This window comes from Triplophysa rosa, linkage group LG17 (assembly GCF_024868665.1).
Source record: "Triplophysa rosa linkage group LG17, Trosa_1v2, whole genome shotgun sequence".
Classification (NCBI taxonomy): Eukaryota; Metazoa; Chordata; class Actinopteri; order Cypriniformes; family Nemacheilidae; genus Triplophysa; species Triplophysa rosa.
The window spans coordinates 20,217,804-20,236,630 of record NC_079906.1 but is presented as its reverse complement, the minus strand read 5'-3'; the positions used below and the strand labels follow the sequence as shown (position 1 = coordinate 20,236,630).

Here is an 18,827-nt window from a genome sequence, read left to right as displayed (position 1 = left end):
TGACAGACGGATATGAGACACTGGCAACATGCTCCTGAGTGAGAAAAGAGGAAGTTGGGAGTTTCAATCTGAACCTTCAGCCGACTTGACTTAGACAAACCCCCATGGGCAGAAAGAGGACTGTACGGAGGACCCGAGTCTGTCCGGTCGGGATGAGGATGTGATGTCAGACAGCTGGAGACAACACAGGAAGCATGTGTTTGTGCTGAGTGAGGCAGGGAAGCCCATCTACTCACGCTTTGGGAGCGAAGAGGCCCTCTCCTCCACCATTGGGGTTATGATGGCGTTGGTCTCCTTCATCCAAGCTGGAGGCAACACGATCAAGTCCATTTTTTCAGGTGAGAACCACAAACTTGATTTAGAAGTTGATAGTGTCTTGACCAAAAAGGTTCCTGCAGCACCTTGGACATAGCCATGTAGACAGAAGAAAATGGTCTAACAGAACCTGATTTAGCTCAAAAGATGTAAAGCAATGAGACATAATAGCAAGTAATCCTGAGTTGTGTCCTTCTCTTTCAGATGAGCGAACGATTGTCTTCCTCCAGAAGGGACCGTTGGTGTTTGTATCCGTATCCACCACCCGGCAATCCAAACAGCAGCTCCGGAGCGAGCTGCTCCATGTTTACCATCAAATCGTAAGCCTGCTAACCCAGGCCTGCATAAACCGCATCTTTGAACACAGCAAGAACTATGACCTTCGTCGTCTGCTCTTCGGCTCAGAGAAAGTTCTGGACAGTCTTCTCGATGTCATGGATTCTGAGCCCAGCTTCATGCTATCTGCCGTCCAGTGTCTTCCTCTAGCATCCTCCTCAAGAGATGTTCTGAGTCGCATCCTGCAAAAAGCCATCACCCCGAATTTTGTTTTCTCCATTCTTATCGCCCATAACCTGCTCGTCTCCATCGTTCAGGAGAAGATGGTCGTGGAGGATGCTAGGTTGAAACCCACAGACCTTCACCTCCTCTTCAACCTCATCAGGGCGTCTTCAACCTCTGCTTTCCAGGCTGGAGAGAAATGGACACCCGTCTGCCTGCCTCTGTTCAATCATGACTGTTACTTTTATGCCTACGTGTCGTACCTAGACCCACCGGAATTTCGCTTCTGCCTCATACTTTTGTCTACAGATAGGGAAGAATTTTATGCATTGGCAGAATGCAAGAAGAAAATTGAGGAGGCTGTCACGTCCCAGAATGCTTTGCAGTGTGTAGCAAACACTCAGTCGTACGGTGTTGACAATATCGGCGTGGCTAATCTGAGGCACTTCCTGTACAAGCCTTCTGATGTGTCAGACCACCATCGACAGCTTCCACAGTTCACATGGTAAGTGACTTAAAGGGATAGTTCACCCAAAAATGAAAATTCTGTCATCATTTACTCACCCTTGTGTAAGATAAGATAAGATAAGATAAACCTTTATTTGTCCCACTGTGGGGAAATTTCAGTGCTACAGCAGCAAAAAACAGACAAAGTGCAAATATAGAAACAATAATGATAATAGTAATAACTCTATCAAACAAATATCACACTAGCGCTAGGATTTACTGAGGGCAGCTCTGATTGTCTAACTGCAGTTGGGAGAAAAGACCTTCGGTAACGCTCCTTCAGACATTTGGGATGTAACAATCTGTTACTGAAGGAGCTTCTCAGGGATAAGACTGTTTCATAAAGTGGATGGGAGTCGTTCTTCATCAAGGATGATAGCTTAACAACCATTCTCCTTGCTCCCACCTCCTGTACTGTGTCCAGAGACATCCCCAGGACCGAGCTGGCCTTTCTGATCAATTTGTCCAATCTCTTCCTATCTGCAGTAGAAATGCTGCCACACCAGGAAACCACTCCATAAAATATAACCGAGGCCACCACAGAGTCAAAAAAGGTCTTCAATAGTACTCCCTGTACTCCAAAAGACCTCAATATCCTCAACAGGAAGAGTCTGCTCTGCCCCTTCTTATAAATTGCATCCGTATTATCTGTCCAAACTAGATATCTGTCCAGATATTTATAAGACTGCACTCTCTCAATGTCATTTCCCTGGATATAAGGTCTAAAATAAAATCTACCACCATCCAATGTCATACCTGTATAAATTACTTTGTTCTGTTTTATTCTGTATTTATTCTTTTATTTTATTCTGTAATTTTCAGTCCGGGACATCATTGACTACCATAGAAGGAAAAATTAAATGGTAGTCAAATGAGCCCCAGAACTGTTTGTTTTCCTAAATTCTTCAAAGTATCTTGATTTTTATCTTATTTTGTGTTCAACAGAACAAAAAAATACAATATTTTTTATGGAAGAAGATTCTCATTCTTCCAAATATCTTTCTCTATGTTCATTGGAACAAAGACATTTATACAGGTCACTACTAATGATGTATGTGTATTTTAATGTGTCATTTATTTATTGTATGTTGTGTTGTGGGGATGTAAGCTGTGCATTGGCGGTGTCATGATGTCCAAGACAAATTTCCCAGGAAAGGAACAATAAAGTATATTCAAATTCAAGCTGAGGGTAAGTAAATGATGACAGAATTTTCATTTTTTGGGGAACTGTCCCTTTAATGGGTCAACATTTAAGTTAACAAGAAATCAAAATGTACTCCGTTTCACATTCTTAAAATGATAGTTCACGGAAAAATTAAAATTCTGTCATCACCTACCCTCAAGTTGTTCCAAACCTGTAGACATTTCTTTGCTTGGTTGAACACAAAGAAAGATATTTGGAAGAATGTTAGCAACTGAGATTTCTGGGGCACCATTGACTACCATAGAAAGAAATTAATGTATATTTTTTGTTCTGTTGAGCACAAAAGAAGATTTTTTTGAAGAATTAAGGAAAACAAACAGTTCTGGGGCACCTTAGACAACCATTTAATTTTTTCTACTATGGCATTCAATGATGCCCCAGAAATCTCAGTTGCTCACATTTTTCTAAATATCTTTCTTTTTGTTCAACAGAACAAAAAATGTATACAGGTTTGAAACAACTTGAGGTTGAGTGAATGATGACAGAATTAAAATTTTTCCGTGAACTATCCCTTCAATACACGATTTATCAGTTTTAAACTTCATCCTTTTCTGAAATGAGTTGCAAATGACGTTGAATGCTTTCTTTGATGTCTTGGAATTAACCGAGTCGGTATATATAATCATAAACAACATTACACTAAAATGAGACAATTGAATCTTCAGTCATTTGGCTCATTCAAAGACCCTTTAGTTCTTGTTTATCTGAATCAATGATTCCTTTGCCATCAAAGACACCAGATGGGACTCTAATTCCTGACAAATGATGGCCTATTAGCCAGGATTTCCACATTCTGCGAAAGATTAAACCACACTGCCATGAATTCTGCAACAGTAAGCACTTGATTCGGCTAATCACATGCCTGGAATATTTGAAAGATGTGAGGTCACTTATATGGAAAAATACGAGCAAATCAACCCAACTAACTGATCAGATCAAAGCGATTTGATGAAGCATCGAGCCATGTGATGTATGAAAGAAGCCTGTGGTGAGCTGCAGGTCCTTTATAAGGCGACTGAAACAGCGCGGCGTTTTTATGGTTGGTTTGGTTTGCACTTATATGCTTACACGTGTGTTAGTTTCCATAAGATGTGTACCGCTGTGATATGCAAGGTGTGCATCGAGGTTGCAAGCTGCTGTTATATTCAATGATGCGAATGCAAGTAGATGATGCTTTCCTCTGACACTTTGTTCAGTCCAGAGATGGAGATGCCATACAGAAGCCATGAGGAGAGGATACATCTACTGGATCTGTATCGCAGCACAGGCGGATTCACAGTGTGTCACGGCCCATGAAACTAATTTACCATACAACAGACAGAGAAACTGTGCTGACGTGGGTGTGTGCAATACGGACTATTTTCAGTAGTTCATGATAAATAAAAATAAATTTTCTTGCAACATTTTTCTCACCATCATGTCATTTCCTCATGAAATTATTTTTTCTGCAGAATACAAAAGACATCTTGAGAGTATATCAGTGATTTTGTGTCCGTACAGTGGAAGGCAATGGGGGCCAATGTTGTTTGGTTACCAACGTTCTACACAATATCTTCTTTTGTGTTCTGCAGAAGAATGACATGAGAATGAATAAGTGATGAAAGAAATTTGGGTGAACTGTCCCTTTAAAGCATTGTGATAGGTTCAAAATGAGTACAGCTGAGAATGGCAGTCTGTCCATAACCAAGTAAATACCAAGTATGTTTGGACAAGTAAAAAAGCAATGTTCAAATGTTTAACATAAAGAATTCGATTTTGTTTCATTCTTGAAGATTTAGTCTTTGACTAACGCTGAAACAGTTAAAGATTCAGAGAATATTTGTAAACTACTTCCTGTGCTCAGATTATACACCAATATCTTTGATGTATCCTTAACTTTTCTTGAACCTGGAACACTGCTTTATACTTTCTAAAGCTATTTACACATTTCCTAATTGTATTTTTTGTATTATGTGTTACTGTTGCATTTAATTACAATAAGCGTGTTCATTCTCCTGCACATGTGTACTGTAGGTCACTAGCAGGTTCGAGCTGTATGCTTGCTTTACTCCATTGGTCACGAAGAAATCAGCTATCAGTGAAGTCACCAGACTGCTGCGATGGCTCAAGAAGGAAGAGGACCGTCTCTTTATCTGTTACCTGCCAAAATACTCCACCACCCCTCAAACAGACAGTAGCTCTCTGTCTTTATTATAGCCTCCTGAAATCATAATAAACACACAGTACATGGTCACAAACCCAGTGACAGTTTCAGTTCCATGTTGGATGGGTTTGTTTCATTATTTAAATCCTCTTTGCTTGTGTAAGAGGAATTATGAGCTGACATGCAAATTCAGTGGGTCTGTGGGAAAGTATTTGCTAATGATTAACTTGTGTCCACAATGTTGTCTAGTTTATTTTGTAAAGGGGAACCTGGTGCTACTTTTTACCCTTTGGACAAAAAAGCAATAACACGTAAAGATGTATTCATACTAAAATTTTAGTTTGGAGCATAGAACTCACAAATGATAATATATTATTGCAAAAAATGTAATCGAAATTCTTGCCACAGTAGGCTAAACCATACTGCGTGAAATGTGTTTATGGTAAAGTGAATTAGTAACTACTCATGTGACACCTAAAGTTGATGTTTAATCTAACCATACAGTAAAATGACTGCCTTGTACTGAAAAATGAAATTCAGTATAAGATGTGTTTGCTTCTTCAAGTTCCTACTAAACGCAAGAAATTATGCATGGCAGACACTTTCATCCAAAGGTCTAGTACACTAGATTGGTGATTTACAAGACCACAGTGGTGATTTGTAGCATATAGCAGGATTTAAACATACAGTTTTCAACCCATTGCCTAGTTGATACAAATCCATAAATTCTGATAACATCAGAATAATTTCTTGTAAACTGCTGCATTTTTAACTGTTTAACCACAACAATACATTACACGTATTGCCATACATCAGGTATGCTTAATATTCATAAATATTAACTAAATATATCATTTTTGAAATCCATGTCACTTTACACATGTCACCACCCTAAGTTGTTGATTTCTCAAAATAAAGCAATGAATGTATTATATCCCAATTACAAATGATACATAACTTAGCATGTAATGATTAAAACGATAATGAAATTTAAGGAGGGCATCAAAAACTATTAAGTTGCCTACTTTTACAGCCTACATATGCTTTCTAGCTAGCCAGCTTACTACAATTTATACCTCACAGCCTATATCACACGACCAAGCAATAGAAGCAGCACTGCACAGTGTCAGCGCGCCACCTGCAGGACAGGTGTACACATGAACGCGCTCCTGTCAACAAGCCGAGTCGTTGAGATGGGAAGTCAGGCAGCTGTAGCTTCAGTCATCATTTTATCATAATGACACTTCTTTTTGACACGCAGAGCTGTCCGAAAATACAGTAATACTACACGGAGAGTGTTTATTTCGTCAGTCAGTGTTTTGCCGTGGGTGAAGATGGCGCAAGCGTTATCTGAGGAGGAGTTTCATCGTATGCAGGTGCAAACAGCGTCATATACGGTTTTTATGTTACTTATCATACAGATATGAGATCGTCAATGTGTTTAAGAATGGTTCTGCTTGTAAAGGTGTGTTCGCTTAGGGGCTGTAAGATGTGGATGGTCATCTTAGTGGATAGATGCCCTGTTAGCTTTAGCCGCTAGCACGCCCAGCTAACTGTTTTCTTGACAGGAAAATGTATTTTATGGTCGTTTTGGAAGTCATTAATGAATGAATGGAATAGTTTGGTTTGCGAGACGACCGTCTTGAGAAATGACATTGAGGGGTTTTTGATGTGTAATGTAGAGACGTGTGTTAGCCTGCTAGCATGCTAATGTGTCATTAGTGACCATTAGCAGCGCTAGCTAAACGCTGTTATATTTCTTTTTTTTGGGCAACTAGGTGACCTTTTTAATCACATGTGATGAATTTTAACTAATTTTCTGTCAGTTAAATTAACATTTTTGTTTTCAGTCTTTTAAATGGGATTGTCTTGTTTTTGTACTAGCATCATCTTGTTGTTACATCCAGTTTCATCTAATGTTCAGTTCCATAGCAACCAGAAATGTTACCATTACGTAAATGAATAATTTCTAGGTTGAAAATCACTATATTAAATGAATGTATAACACGAACAGATACAGGGATTGACTTTTTTGTGATGATGTGTCATTGTCTTTTCAATTAATTTCCATTGCTTTATACATTATAATCAATATGTACAGTATAGAAGAGTGATTAGTTAAATCTTGCTTTTGACATGTTTTCTCAGGCTCAGCTCTTGGAGTTGAGAACGCAAAACTACCAGTTATCTGATGAGCTGCGGAAAAATACAGCGGGTGAGTAAAGACTGTAAACCCAAACCTTTATTTACTTATTCAAGACACTAAGATACAGACTTTATTGCTCAACAGACTGTAATTTACTTCTTTATACCCACATGTTAGATCACTTCTGTCACTTGTTTTGCCAAAGCAATTGTGCGGGGTGAAGGCTGTTGTTTACAAAACATGCCATCTGTTTATTAGCTGCTTATGTTTATTTGTCAGGTCTGCAGACGTGGTACATTAATGTAAAACATTGTGTATAGTCTGTTAGTAATGGCAGAATATTGTAATCAGGATCCTGTATCGCCTGATAAGTTTTTGTATACTTATTGGTTATATCAATTATCTCGCTTGCTACTCAGTCGCTTGCCAAAATAGGTGCATCTTAAATATTGATTTTAGTTAAAGTAATTGTATCATGAGGGAAGAAAGAACGGGTGAGTGTTGGTTTTCTGGCACAACAGTCAAGCTTGTGGTTATAATATAAAATATTTGACAACCGAATGCAATTATTGAACAAAGTACATATTTCTAATATGAAAGTTATACTGTATTTTTGTAGTTAAATGTCATATTCTGTGTTATAGAGCTCAACAGTGTTCGTCAGAAGATCTTGACCTTGGAGAAAGACTATGTCAAAGCACAGAAGGTAAAGTATGCTCAGTTTTTCCAGCTGTCCGATTTCACGAGATCAAGGCCTGGCTTTGCTGCTGGCCTCTGTTTCATTGTATGGCCTTGGGAATGTGCCGTGTGTGCGCTTTTCTCACTTTTTATTTTAATGGGCTCTGAGTAATTGACTGTGCAGTTTATTTCAGTTTGCTCTAGTTTTTCTATTTCACACTTTTACATTGATTGCTGTTACACTCGAAGCACAGAGAGTTCTGCTTTCAAGAGTTTCTGTAGCACTGCGTTAGCAACGCCAAGGTCACAGATTTGAAACCTCAATACAGACATACTTTCCATTTTGTGAAGTTCCACACTTTAACATCGCCACTGTATCTCCTCTAAAGTACAAAAACAGAGAAGTTGCATCTGTCATTGGATTTTCTGTGTCTTCTGCCTCCTAGCAGTTATTGCATGTAAATTGTGATTGATTTGATTTCTGTTGTAAATGTATTTATTTTTTTACCCCCAGGCATTGAATAAAAGCAAGAAAGCACAGGTGAGTTTTTCTGCTAAAAAAAATTTTGATTTGGGATTTCAGTGGCAAGAAGTATGGAAGGATGTATATGCCTGTTGTATATTGATATTTCTGTCTATTAAGGAGGTGGATGCCTTACTCAGTGAGAACAAGATGCTTCAGGGCAAGTTACACAGTCAGGAAGATGATTTTAGACTGCAAAACAGCACCCTTATGCAAGAGCTGTCCAAGGTGCTGAACACACACGCACACACACACACACACACACACACACGCACACACGTCTAGTTTATTATCTGCGTGGGGACAGTCCATAGGCGTAATGTTTTTTATACTGTACAAACTGTATATTTTATCCCCTAACCCAACCCCTAAACCTAAAGATCATAGAAAACTTTTTGCATTTTTAGATTTTTAAAAAATATTGTTCTGTACAATTTATAAGCTTTTTTTGCCCATGGGGACCTCAATTTTTTTTTCAAACCACAAAGGGACTTTATTTATATTAATAATATTCATCCTCTTGAATAACACCTGCAAGCGTAACCAGAAGTTAATCAGCCTTTTCTAATCGGTTACCATGTTTTGTTGTAGTTATGTTCCCAGATCGAGCAGTTAGAGTTCGAAAATCGAGGATTTAGGGAGTGTCAAGGTCTGGAAAGACCCGTCTCTAGCCCCACCTCTGCTCCAGTGGATGCTGAGCTCCTGCGGCTCCAGGCTGAAAACTCTGCCCTGCAGAAGAAATTAACAGGTACGGCAAGCTCATCCCAGTCAGGCATACAAACATACATTCAACCTGTTGTGTAATTCATTTGCAATAACGTTTGCATGAGAAGCCTGAAGAGGCATTGATATTGTATTCTGTATGTATGTATGAAGCTCTTCAAGAACGCTCGGATGTCGTCATCGAGGGAGCGGCCAACACTAACGGTGTCCAATCAGATGCCAGCGGTCACGGTGAGGACTCCGCTGTCCCAGGAAGTGATGAACCAGACCAGGTAACAGATCATGGGTTTGAGTTGTGGAACACATTCACCACATGCACATTCAAGATCTTTAGACTTAATATTTTCCGATATGATCATTTACCTGGGACATTATCCAAATGACAGCTTTGTGAAGGCTATGATAATTCTTTGCAGTAAAGTTCAAAGCAGTCTAGTCTTTGGCCATTGTGTCTTATCGTACGGTTCTGTTAGGACTGCACGTTGCATGTTTGCAATGTAAATATTTGTTTTTCAGCTTGCTGTAAAGCTGTTTCTAAACTGGCTTGTAGTTTCCTAAAGTTAAACGCTTTGATGGTAGTTGATTCAGCTCTCTTCCGTTGGAGTTCTCAGAGGTCATGTTTAATGCAGAGGCCACAGATGTTGTGTAAACTATGGGCAGACACAGCAGAAACGCCTTTTCATCCTTTTCTGTGGCAACACTCCAGGAAATATAAAGACAACGTTAGCTAACCAGTGAGCAGGTTCTTTGTTAGCATTAGCAAATGAAGAGCAACGACACGTCTGCTTTTCTGTTACAGACAACATAAAACAGTGTTAACAGGGCATTTTAATTGGAATAATGTTATGCATTTCCAAGTGAAACTGACTATCCAGATGTAAAATAGGTATATGAGACGGGTCACGATTTTATCAGGATTTGATTGGATTGTGAGAATGTAGGCTGTAACTGCCTTATAATTTTGCTCCTGTTTCATTTAAATTAATTTGAAATCTTCAGCAATAAGCCAAAGTACATTTACGAAGAGCGTAAATATTGTAAGTTGTCTTTATTGGTAATACCATGTTGAATCAAACCTTTGTAAAAAGGCAAAGTGAAGTATGCAAATGAATATAGAAGGATTATAGAAAAATCCTCTGCCCGTTTTACATTTTTGGCTGTTTTTAGGAACATTGGTTTTTAACTCACTCTAAGTCTGTTGAGGGTTTTACGTCCTCCTGTCCTCTGCAGGCTGAAGTGCAGAACGTGAAAGCAGAACAGCGAGATAATGATCGGAGCGGTGAGTACTTTCTTTGTGACAGCTTCGTTTTAAAGTTGTGACATCATCAAACTCACAGAAAAGTCATTCGAGAAGAACCACAGAAGGTTGTCCTGTGGTTCTCTGAATAGCAGCACTTGGTTGCGAGTGAAATGTGTGTAATATGTATTTGTTGACTTTCAGAGGTGGAGTTGAAGCTCCAAACAGAGATGGAGGAGAAATGCTTACTGAGAGAGCAGCTCCAAACACTGGAGGTAAAACATCAGCGTCACCCTCTAAATACCCCGTCCTGCAGGAAACACACAAAAGGACGTTTTAGAAACACCAGTGTTCAGATTGCTGATGAAAGTTTGTGTTTTTACGCTTGCTGAGGCTGTTTTGGATGTCCATTTTCACCTTGCACCAGAAAAAACCTTCACATCTATAATATATACAGCTGTGGAAAAAATTCAGAGACCATTCCAATTTTTTATTTAATCAGCATTTCTAGATGTGTCCATTTCAGTCCGGTGTCTGATGAATTTCAAGAAAATCAAACCTCAGGAGCCGATAGCCTAGTGGGCAGTGCTCTGACATATGGCGCGGTTGCGCATCGGGCGACCCGGGTTCGATCCCCGTCTCGTGGTCCTTTCCCAAACCCCACCCACTTCTCTCTCCCGCTTCGCTTCCTGTCCTCTCTAACAATAGCTGTACAATTAAAGGCGAAAATGCCAAAACAAGTTATCACAAACATTTGTAATTGTAACTTTTTCAATACATGTAGAAATATTACTCTTGTATTGCTTTAAAGTGAATATGAACTTTTTTTCAGTATTTGAGGTGGAGCATCTTTTCTGTTATTTTCACCTGTTTCTCCAGATTTACCTAGTCATAATAATAGTAAAACAAGTTTTAATATTTTACCATTTAAATATTGTTAATTCAGAATTGAATTGAATATTAGACATTTGATTATTTGGTTATGCAGTTTTTTAAGGGGCCTCAACCCAAATCTTGACATTTAAAATGTTTGTCCTGGCATTTAAAAGAAAAAATTGTATCTTCCTTTTTAGACAACTAAGCAGACAGAAATGGCAAAACTACAAGAAGAAAATGCTAAAGTAAGTCTGACGTGGCATTTTCACAAAGCATGCAAGCTTATTGTCTTGTTGTGCATGACTTAACAGTTCATAATGTTTCAATAAAAATGGCTTGATATTTATGATTGTTAATGATTCATATGTTTCTGTTTTTTTAATAGTTGACTGACAAATTGAAGAAAAAACAAGAGAGGTAAGTGCTAGTTGCCTATTAAAAATTTGGCTTTTCTTATTGTTTCAAAATCTTTGTTCAGAGAAGTTTGCAACGTGAAAAAATGACATTCTTAGTCTCATTTTTCTTTATTTCATCTTGCATTTTGTTTTGCTGAAACCTACGTAATCCTGCAGTGATGTGTTCAGAGAGACAGTGATAAAATGATTTACACACCAGCTCAGATATGGATCAAAGAATCAAATGTACAGGTAGTGCTAATGGATGATATTATATTTCAAACACATTACCTCCACAAGATAAATCACTGTCATTTCTTCCACCAACTCCATCTGATTAGAGTTAATACATTATTGGAGACGTTTTCTTTGGCTAAACCTCTCTCAGACAATCTAAACTCAACATAAAGGAACAGTTCAACCAAAAATGAAAATTCTGTCTTCATTTATTCACCCTCAAGTTGTTCTAAATAAATGTATTATTTTTTTGTTCTGATGAACACAGAGAAAGATATTTGGAAGAATTTATACAGATTTGGAATAACTCGAGGGTAATTAAATGAAGACTGAATTTTTATTTTTGTTTCAATGTCCCATATTGGGTGCCGTGGTAACTCAGGCCTGGCGACAGTCCTCGTGACACAATAAAGATTCTCAACGTCAACTCATGTTAGCTCCAGACTGCTGCATCGGGCTTCTGGTCAACACATAGCTTATTTATCACTGTCTTGTCTCTTTATGCTCTCTTTCAGTTTTCAGCGGCTACAGGTTGAAAAGGAAGCACTTTACAATGACAGCAGGTGAGAGAGAAACCAGAAGGGTTCAGCAGTGACTACCTTTATCTTTTATTTTCTCCATAGGCTTTTCAGAAATATAGTTCTAGGTCTTGAACCAAACCAGCTAGCATTTGATTTGAAGCAATAACTTGTATGAGAATGGAAAAGAACCCACGTGTAGAAGGTGTTTTCTCATAAAAAATAGTACTTTAGTAGTATTTTTTTACGGTTTCATGCTACAACATCCCATAGCTAACTACAGTTGGGTAGCTAGCTAATGTTACATAACTAGAATACTGTTACAAAAACACTACCACTGTGGAGCTTATCAAACTGTAAGTGCCCTTTCATGCTACTCTTAACAAAATCAAAGTTTTCAAAAACTCAAAAAAAAAAACTAATTTGCTATAAAAAATCTTAAAGGTCCAGTGTATGAAATTTAGCGGCATCTAGCGGCTCACTCCACCCCGTCCTTTTCAAAGCACTATGGCAACTGACACGGGACCAAGATGTCGTCACATTTATTGCTTCTTTGCCGCAGGAGATAACGCGCTCTGTAGACCAGTTCGTCCATTTAGGGCTACTTTAGAAACAACATGGAGAATTCCATGCAAGGGGGCCCTCGGTGTATATACTGTAGAAATTCTGAGGTAATAAAAACATAACGCTTCATTATGTAAGGTCTTTATACACCTCTGAAGACATATTAATGTATACTACTGTATATTGCATTTCTCCCAAAAATTACACACCAGACCTTTAAATGCTCGTCTTTTTTCTTTGGAACCCTGTTTTTTTACATTAAATCTTCACATTACAGGATTTGCACGTCACCATACCGTTTATTTCCGTTGATTTTGCACTTTTATTTTGCCAATCATTTACCTATGCCTGGAAACAGAGCTTCCAAACATTATTCATATCAAGACCTTGATGGCATGTGATGTATTTGTTTCCACAGGACTAAAATTGATGAGATCCAGCAGAGGAAAGAGGAGGAGCTGAAATCCATAAACCTTCGCGTGCAGAAACTGCAGGCAGATTTAATTGCCGCCAACCAGGTGAGATCCACCGGAGATCACCCTGCCAAATTCCATTCTATTACAGGCCATTTGTTGCAGGTATCGTTGGCCGATCGATGGACGGCCACTGAGGGAATATGATGATAAACATTTGCAAACCCCTGAGAGTGCAGTCAGTGCTCGAGGAAGGAACTCTGACTCTGGGATGTATCTGCAGAGATTAATGGGCCATAGACACTGTACTGCATCCATCACTGTCGTACTAAAAATGCATTGAATCTTCCCGGCTGACGGGCGGCTCGTGTGTGTGATTTCAGAATGTCGCTGAGCTGAAGGAACAGTTGCAGAGTAAACAGAAAGAGCATGAGATGGCCATCCACTCGCTCAAAGATCAGGTAGTCATCTTCCCCCTCCATCTCCGCTTCCTTCACTGCGTTATGTATAATCTGCAGATATTCTGTATAGAAATAAAGAATACTTTACAAATCCTTAAGCCCACCAGTGTGCTTGAACTTGTTCATAAAGTTTATCATTGCGTACTGCATATGCTATTTTAAAGAAGTAGTTTCTAGCGTTTCTAGTATTGTGTTGAGACCTATGGGGAAAATACAGAAGAGTAAAAGTTCATTTCAACTTTAGTTTGATTGTTAAATGTTTATTTCATCACAGATGGTTGTTAGCACATCTCCAGAGAATTCATCTGCAATTTCACGTCTGTCGGTTCGCTGTGTACTGACAGGCTTATGAATGAAAGCAGACGATTAATCTGCATAGCGTTAGTGCTGTAATGATAATAGGTGTAATGGATGAAATTATAATCTTTGTTTTATCGGTGTACAAATAAAGCACATAAGGCTCATGTGGGTGCTGTTAGCAGTGTAGAACATAATTACATTTTTATAGTGCTGCATGCTTATAAGATAAATAGTGAAAATTGGAACGTTCATTTAAATGTTGGATGCTTTTTTTAACTGTTGTTTTCGTTCTCTGCTAAGTGTTCTTCAGTTTTAAAGGAATAGTTTACCGGAAATAAAAAATGGTTATACATGTTAATAAAAAATGACAATATTCATTTATATATTATTAGTCCACAATTCACGTTTGTATTTTACAAGTTTATATAATATAAATATGGGTAATCCACTATAAGTCTATGAGTCTGTCCTCAATGTGAAAAGATCCTGAAATATTCTGACATTCTGCTTGTAATGATGGGGAATAAACTATGAAAGGGTAAAATATTTCTTTAATATTCAGGATGCATGCCATTTAGTTCATCAGTTTTTCTCCATATAGCAGACTCTCTCTCTCTGTCTGGCTTAAAGAGAAGTTTCTGAAGTTTATTAATACCCGGAGAGCAGCTTGTTTAATGGAGCGTTTAAAAAAAGATGGTGCTTAAGATCATGTGAATAATGAAGGATTAGTGAGGCTCAGTGCAGGTGGTTTGTGGGGCACACACGGGCCCCTGAGGGCTGGTCCTCCTTCATGAGGTCACACATGTTAATTAGGAAGCGACAGATAAGCTGTTTTGTTGACGTGGAAAAGTGCTTGACTGCATCTATAAAAACTTCTTCACTGTTTGACTTGAGTTTCTAATTCAGCCTGTTTTCTTCTGTCTTCTTTTGACTTTTTTGGGTTTGTTCTTTTGTTCCCACTAATGTACTCTTCCTGTTTTCATCATCGCTCACTTCACATTCCCACGCTGCACACCAACACGTCTGTCTTCATTCATCCCACACATGCCTGCTGCATTTCCTTCTCTTTCCACTTTCTTCAATTCTTTTTCTTTATTTACTTCATCCTTTCTTTTGTCTGTTCTTTCTTTCTTCCTTTCCGTCTTTCATTTGTTTGCTCTTTTTTCTTTTCTGTCTGTTATTTCTTTGTTTTTTTGTCGTTTCTTTCTGTCTGTTTTCGTTTTTGTCTTTTTTATTTTTTCTCTCCCTCTTTAATGTTCTTTCTCTCTCTTATTATCCTTTTGTCTGTTGTTTTGTTTGTCCTTTATTTTGTTTGATTTTTTGTTTGTTTCCTTTGTTTTTCTTTATTTCGTTCGTTTGTTCTTTCTCTTTTTTATTTTTGTTGCGTCCGTTCTTCCTTCCATTTGTCTGTTGTTTTTTCTTTTTGTTTATCTTTTCATCTTTCTTTTCTTTCTTTTTGTCATTCTTCCTGTCTGTTTCCTTATTTCTGGTCTTCTTTTCATTCTCCATCTCTCTATCCATACTCTCTCTCTTTCTCTGTCTGTTGGGCGGTGTTATGGCGGAGCTGCAGGTAGCATGTCAGAGCGCGGTCAGTCAGGAGCAGGTGGAGGGTATGCTGAGTGAGAATGATGCTCTCAGGACAAATCTGGCGGCTCTAGAACAGGTACCTTCCCCTGATATGACATCACAACCTTCATCAGCCCCTGCATCGTCATCATTCTGCGTTTACTTCTTTTTAAAGGGATACTTCACCCAAAAATGAAAATTCTGTCGTCATTTACTCACCTTCAAGTTGCTCCAAATCTGTATAAATGTCTTTGTTCTGATGAACGCAGAGAAAGATATTTGGAAGAATGCTTATAACCAAACAGATCTTGCCCCCAATTGACTCCCATAGTTGGAAAAATCACTTTATCATTTTTTTTGTTCTGATGAACACAAAAGAAGACGTGTTGAAGAATGTAGGACATCAGTTCTGGGGCACTTTTGACTACAGTTGTATTTTTTCCCACTATGGTAGTCCTGGGGGGCAAAATCTGTCTGGTTATAAGCGTTCTTCCAAATATCACCTCTGTGTTCATCAAAACAAAGAAATGTATACAGATTTGGAACAACTCGAAGGTGAGTAAATGATGACAGAATTTTCATTTTTGGGTGAAGTATCCCTTCAACATTATATTTCCACTACCCAGATACAGCTCTGGCATTTTAATGCTTCGTCCGTCTCTCATTAGCAGTCCCAACTGTAATCCCTTAATATAACAATTTTAATGTATTCAAATAGTTATAATAAACATTTAAATTTGTGCTCTGCATTCAATACAAAATAGAAGCTCATTGTGGAAACACTCCATGGCCATATAGTGTTTATTTCGCAAGAGAAGACGAACTTCTGCAGTGTGTCGACTACAAAATCAGCTGTAAGCAGCACTTTAAAACTTACGTAGTTTTGTTAAAACATGTTCACTTTTAATATATTCCTCCCTACATGTGTTCTTTAGCAAGCCTGGAAATTGTGTATAGGCAAACATACATGCATGCATACACTTTATATTAATGTTGGATGAAAGGTTATATTTAGCTTGAAAGCACTCATGGGTGCATTTATTTTGATATTTAATTCTGCTTTGTGCTGAATTGCACAGCCATGCTTAACCTATACACTGGGGATTTTGGCATACTCAGTTTGTGTACTGATTTCCACATACTGCAAAGTAGAGAAGTAGGCATATTAGGACAGATGGGTTATTTGTCATCGGTTCACATTTTCTCACTCATCCAGTAAGACTGAGTTCAGTGTTGTGAGTGTTTAACTTTTATACCTGTCTTGTTTCTCAGATCCAAACTGCGAAGACTCAGGAACTGAATTTGCTGAGAGAGCAAAACATGGCACTTAACAGCGAGCTTCAGCAGAGACGCACTGAGCAGGAGAGCTTCCTGGCACAAAGAGATGATCTGAACTCGCAGCTACAGGTCAACATTCAGTTTTACTTACAAACAGTTCTGACACTGTTCTTTATATCCACACAGCCTTGTTTATGTCCACAAATCTCATTTTATTAAGTTAGTGTGCATTAAGTTTTAAATCATATTATATGATACTATACATACGGTTAACCCTCTTTTTTCAACATAGAAAAGCTGAATTACTTTAGCCGTTCCTCCAAATGTTTATTTCAGACAAGTTTTCTAAGTTATCTGTAGTAGCTTTCCATTTAAAAGGTCTGGCTCAGACTTCCGATACCCTTGATTCGACTGTCTCCTCTCATTTATCAGAAAGAAACATTAAGTAAAGTAGCGTAAAACAGACGTGATGTTGGCTGGATAAGCGCGAGTCACTTTAATGTGTTGCTGTGTATGTTGCAGTATAAGTAACTTCTTTTAACGGCTGTGTGTTATAACCGTATAATGTTGATTTATTTGTTTATGGATTTATGGATGTTTTTCTCTCCACTGATTAGGAGTCAAACCGAGCAAACAGTCGACTCCTAGAGCAACTCACTGAAGTGGGACTAGATAAAGACAAATTACAGCAGGAGTTAGAAGAAGCCAGAAAGGTGATGATCTCACACACACAAGTTTGTTTTGGTATTTTTGTGGGGACTTGCCATAGACCTCTATTGTTTTTAGATGGACCTAATGGGGTTTTCTAAATTTTCTAAACTAAATCTAACCCTTTTTTGGGGTGGGGTTAGTAAATGTACATCATTTACTATGTTTATTAATCAGTTTTCCTTATGGGAACCACTGACTTCAAAATAGTATTTTGCTGATATATGTATAGCCAACACACACCCTTCTGATCCTTTCTAAATTCAAACAGCAGAAGGTCAAATTATTTTAACATTGACGTTTTTAGCTCTCACCATCTTTGTCTTTATTTAAGCTCCTGCTGTGAGTCGATCAGTTCATATTCTGATCTTTTGACCATCATAATGTCTCTATTAATACAAAAGACACAATCCGATTTACACTTAAATGAGTTCTGGAAGATCCACCTGTTTTTTTTTATATCAAAGGACTCATATCTTATACTTTTACATCATTTTATTTCTTTTCCTGAAGTCAGTTAAGGTCATTCGCACAAAAAGTAGTCCATTTAGTTTGACACCTTTTCTCTGATCCTTAGAATTAAACTTGACATTTTCGTTTTTTTAATGTACATAAAAGACCTCTGTTATGATTGACAGGTTTAATGTATTTTGAGTCTTTTTTTAAACAATTTCTGGGTTACTTTTTGTTCTGCCAAAAAGAAAGCATTTTTCATAAAGAACACGCAAAATGCCTTTTGAGGCATTGTGACATCATTTTCTTGACAGTTTAACACATCACCCCTAAATTCACAATATCGTAATGCAAAAACACGAAAATGATCCTGTACCGTCATGTCAGAATGGCTGAAGCTTTGAAATCGCCAATTTTCATTTGAAATGAATCCGAACCACACTGATGATTAGTCAGAGACACGTGTATTTCCTTGTTTTTCCAGACTGCAGATAAGCGTAAGGTCATGTTGGATGAACTGGCCATCGAGACGGCTCAGGAGAAGTCTCGACACAAAGAGGAGCTCAGCGATGTGCGTCTCCAGCACGAGAAGGAGGTGCTGAGCATCAGGGGGCGCTACGAGAAGGAGCTCCGCGGCCTCCACGAGGACAAGAACCGGACGGAAGAAGAGCTCCGCTCACAGCTGCGAGATGAGAGGGTGAGGAATGCAACCGCATTTTTGCTAACTGAGAGATTCATTGAAATCATTTTCTTTTAAACTCAACCTATTCTTCAGAAGCAGCAATTGAAATGTTGTTGGTTCGAACCCCTCAGGATTGATCTTTAAACTACGGCATCACAAGGCACTCAACCTCAACTTACTCCAGAGTTATTGACACTGTAATGGGCACTTCAGAAAATAAAAAGCTTCTAAACGTCTTGCTTCTTCTCAGGCACGTAACAAAGAGCTGGAGGGCCTTCAGCCGTACGTGGAGGAGCTAAAAGCTCAGGTTCAGTCGATGGAGGGAACGAAGGGCTGGTTTGAACGCAGACTGAAGGAAACGGAGGTACAGTGTGTGTGTTATACTGCAGAGGTGTGAGGATT

At 38.4% G+C, this 18,827-nt stretch overlaps 2 protein-coding genes across 3 annotated transcripts in view; both read left to right on the top strand.

Moving 5' to 3' along the window:
- Nucleotides 1-11: 11 nt before the first annotated feature.
- mon1ba (MON1 secretory trafficking family member Ba) lies at nucleotides 12-5,259 on the top strand. The gene is given in 5 exon segments (XM_057357234.1): nucleotides 12-338; nucleotides 520-1,318; nucleotides 3,721-3,782; nucleotides 3,785-3,864; nucleotides 4,538-5,259. Coding segments are annotated over 5 exon segments (1,299 nt in total). The 5' UTR covers nucleotides 12-163; the 3' UTR covers nucleotides 4,721-5,259.
- Nucleotides 5,260-5,812: 553 nt separating this feature from the next.
- The window catches only part of gripap1 (GRIP1 associated protein 1), a 42,324-nt gene continuing 29,309 nt past the window's right edge, over nucleotides 5,813-18,827 (top strand). The window contains exons 1-19 of one of the 2 annotated variants that reach the window (XM_057356402.1): nucleotides 5,813-6,043; nucleotides 6,816-6,882; nucleotides 7,458-7,519; nucleotides 8,006-8,032; nucleotides 8,135-8,242; nucleotides 8,606-8,762; nucleotides 8,891-9,009; nucleotides 9,968-10,016; nucleotides 10,179-10,249; nucleotides 11,048-11,095; nucleotides 11,236-11,267; nucleotides 11,998-12,045; nucleotides 12,983-13,082; nucleotides 13,361-13,438; nucleotides 15,309-15,401; nucleotides 16,577-16,711; nucleotides 17,200-17,295; nucleotides 18,228-18,440; nucleotides 18,676-18,789. In XM_057356402.1, coding sequence (XP_057212385.1) covers nucleotides 6,002-6,043; nucleotides 6,816-6,882; nucleotides 7,458-7,519; nucleotides 8,006-8,032; nucleotides 8,135-8,242; nucleotides 8,606-8,762; nucleotides 8,891-9,009; nucleotides 9,968-10,016; nucleotides 10,179-10,249; nucleotides 11,048-11,095; nucleotides 11,236-11,267; nucleotides 11,998-12,045; nucleotides 12,983-13,082; nucleotides 13,361-13,438; nucleotides 15,309-15,401; nucleotides 16,577-16,711; nucleotides 17,200-17,295; nucleotides 18,228-18,440; nucleotides 18,676-18,789 — 1,659 coding nt within the window. In that variant the 5' untranslated portion in view covers nucleotides 5,813-6,001. The remainder of the gene's footprint in view (nucleotides 6,044-6,815; nucleotides 6,883-7,457; nucleotides 7,520-8,005; nucleotides 8,033-8,134; nucleotides 8,243-8,605; nucleotides 8,763-8,890; nucleotides 9,010-9,967; nucleotides 10,017-10,178; nucleotides 10,250-11,047; nucleotides 11,096-11,235; nucleotides 11,268-11,997; nucleotides 12,046-12,982; nucleotides 13,083-13,360; nucleotides 13,439-15,308; nucleotides 15,402-16,576; nucleotides 16,712-17,199; nucleotides 17,296-18,227; nucleotides 18,441-18,675; nucleotides 18,790-18,827) is intronic. The other variant, XM_057356403.1, reaches the window with a different exon arrangement.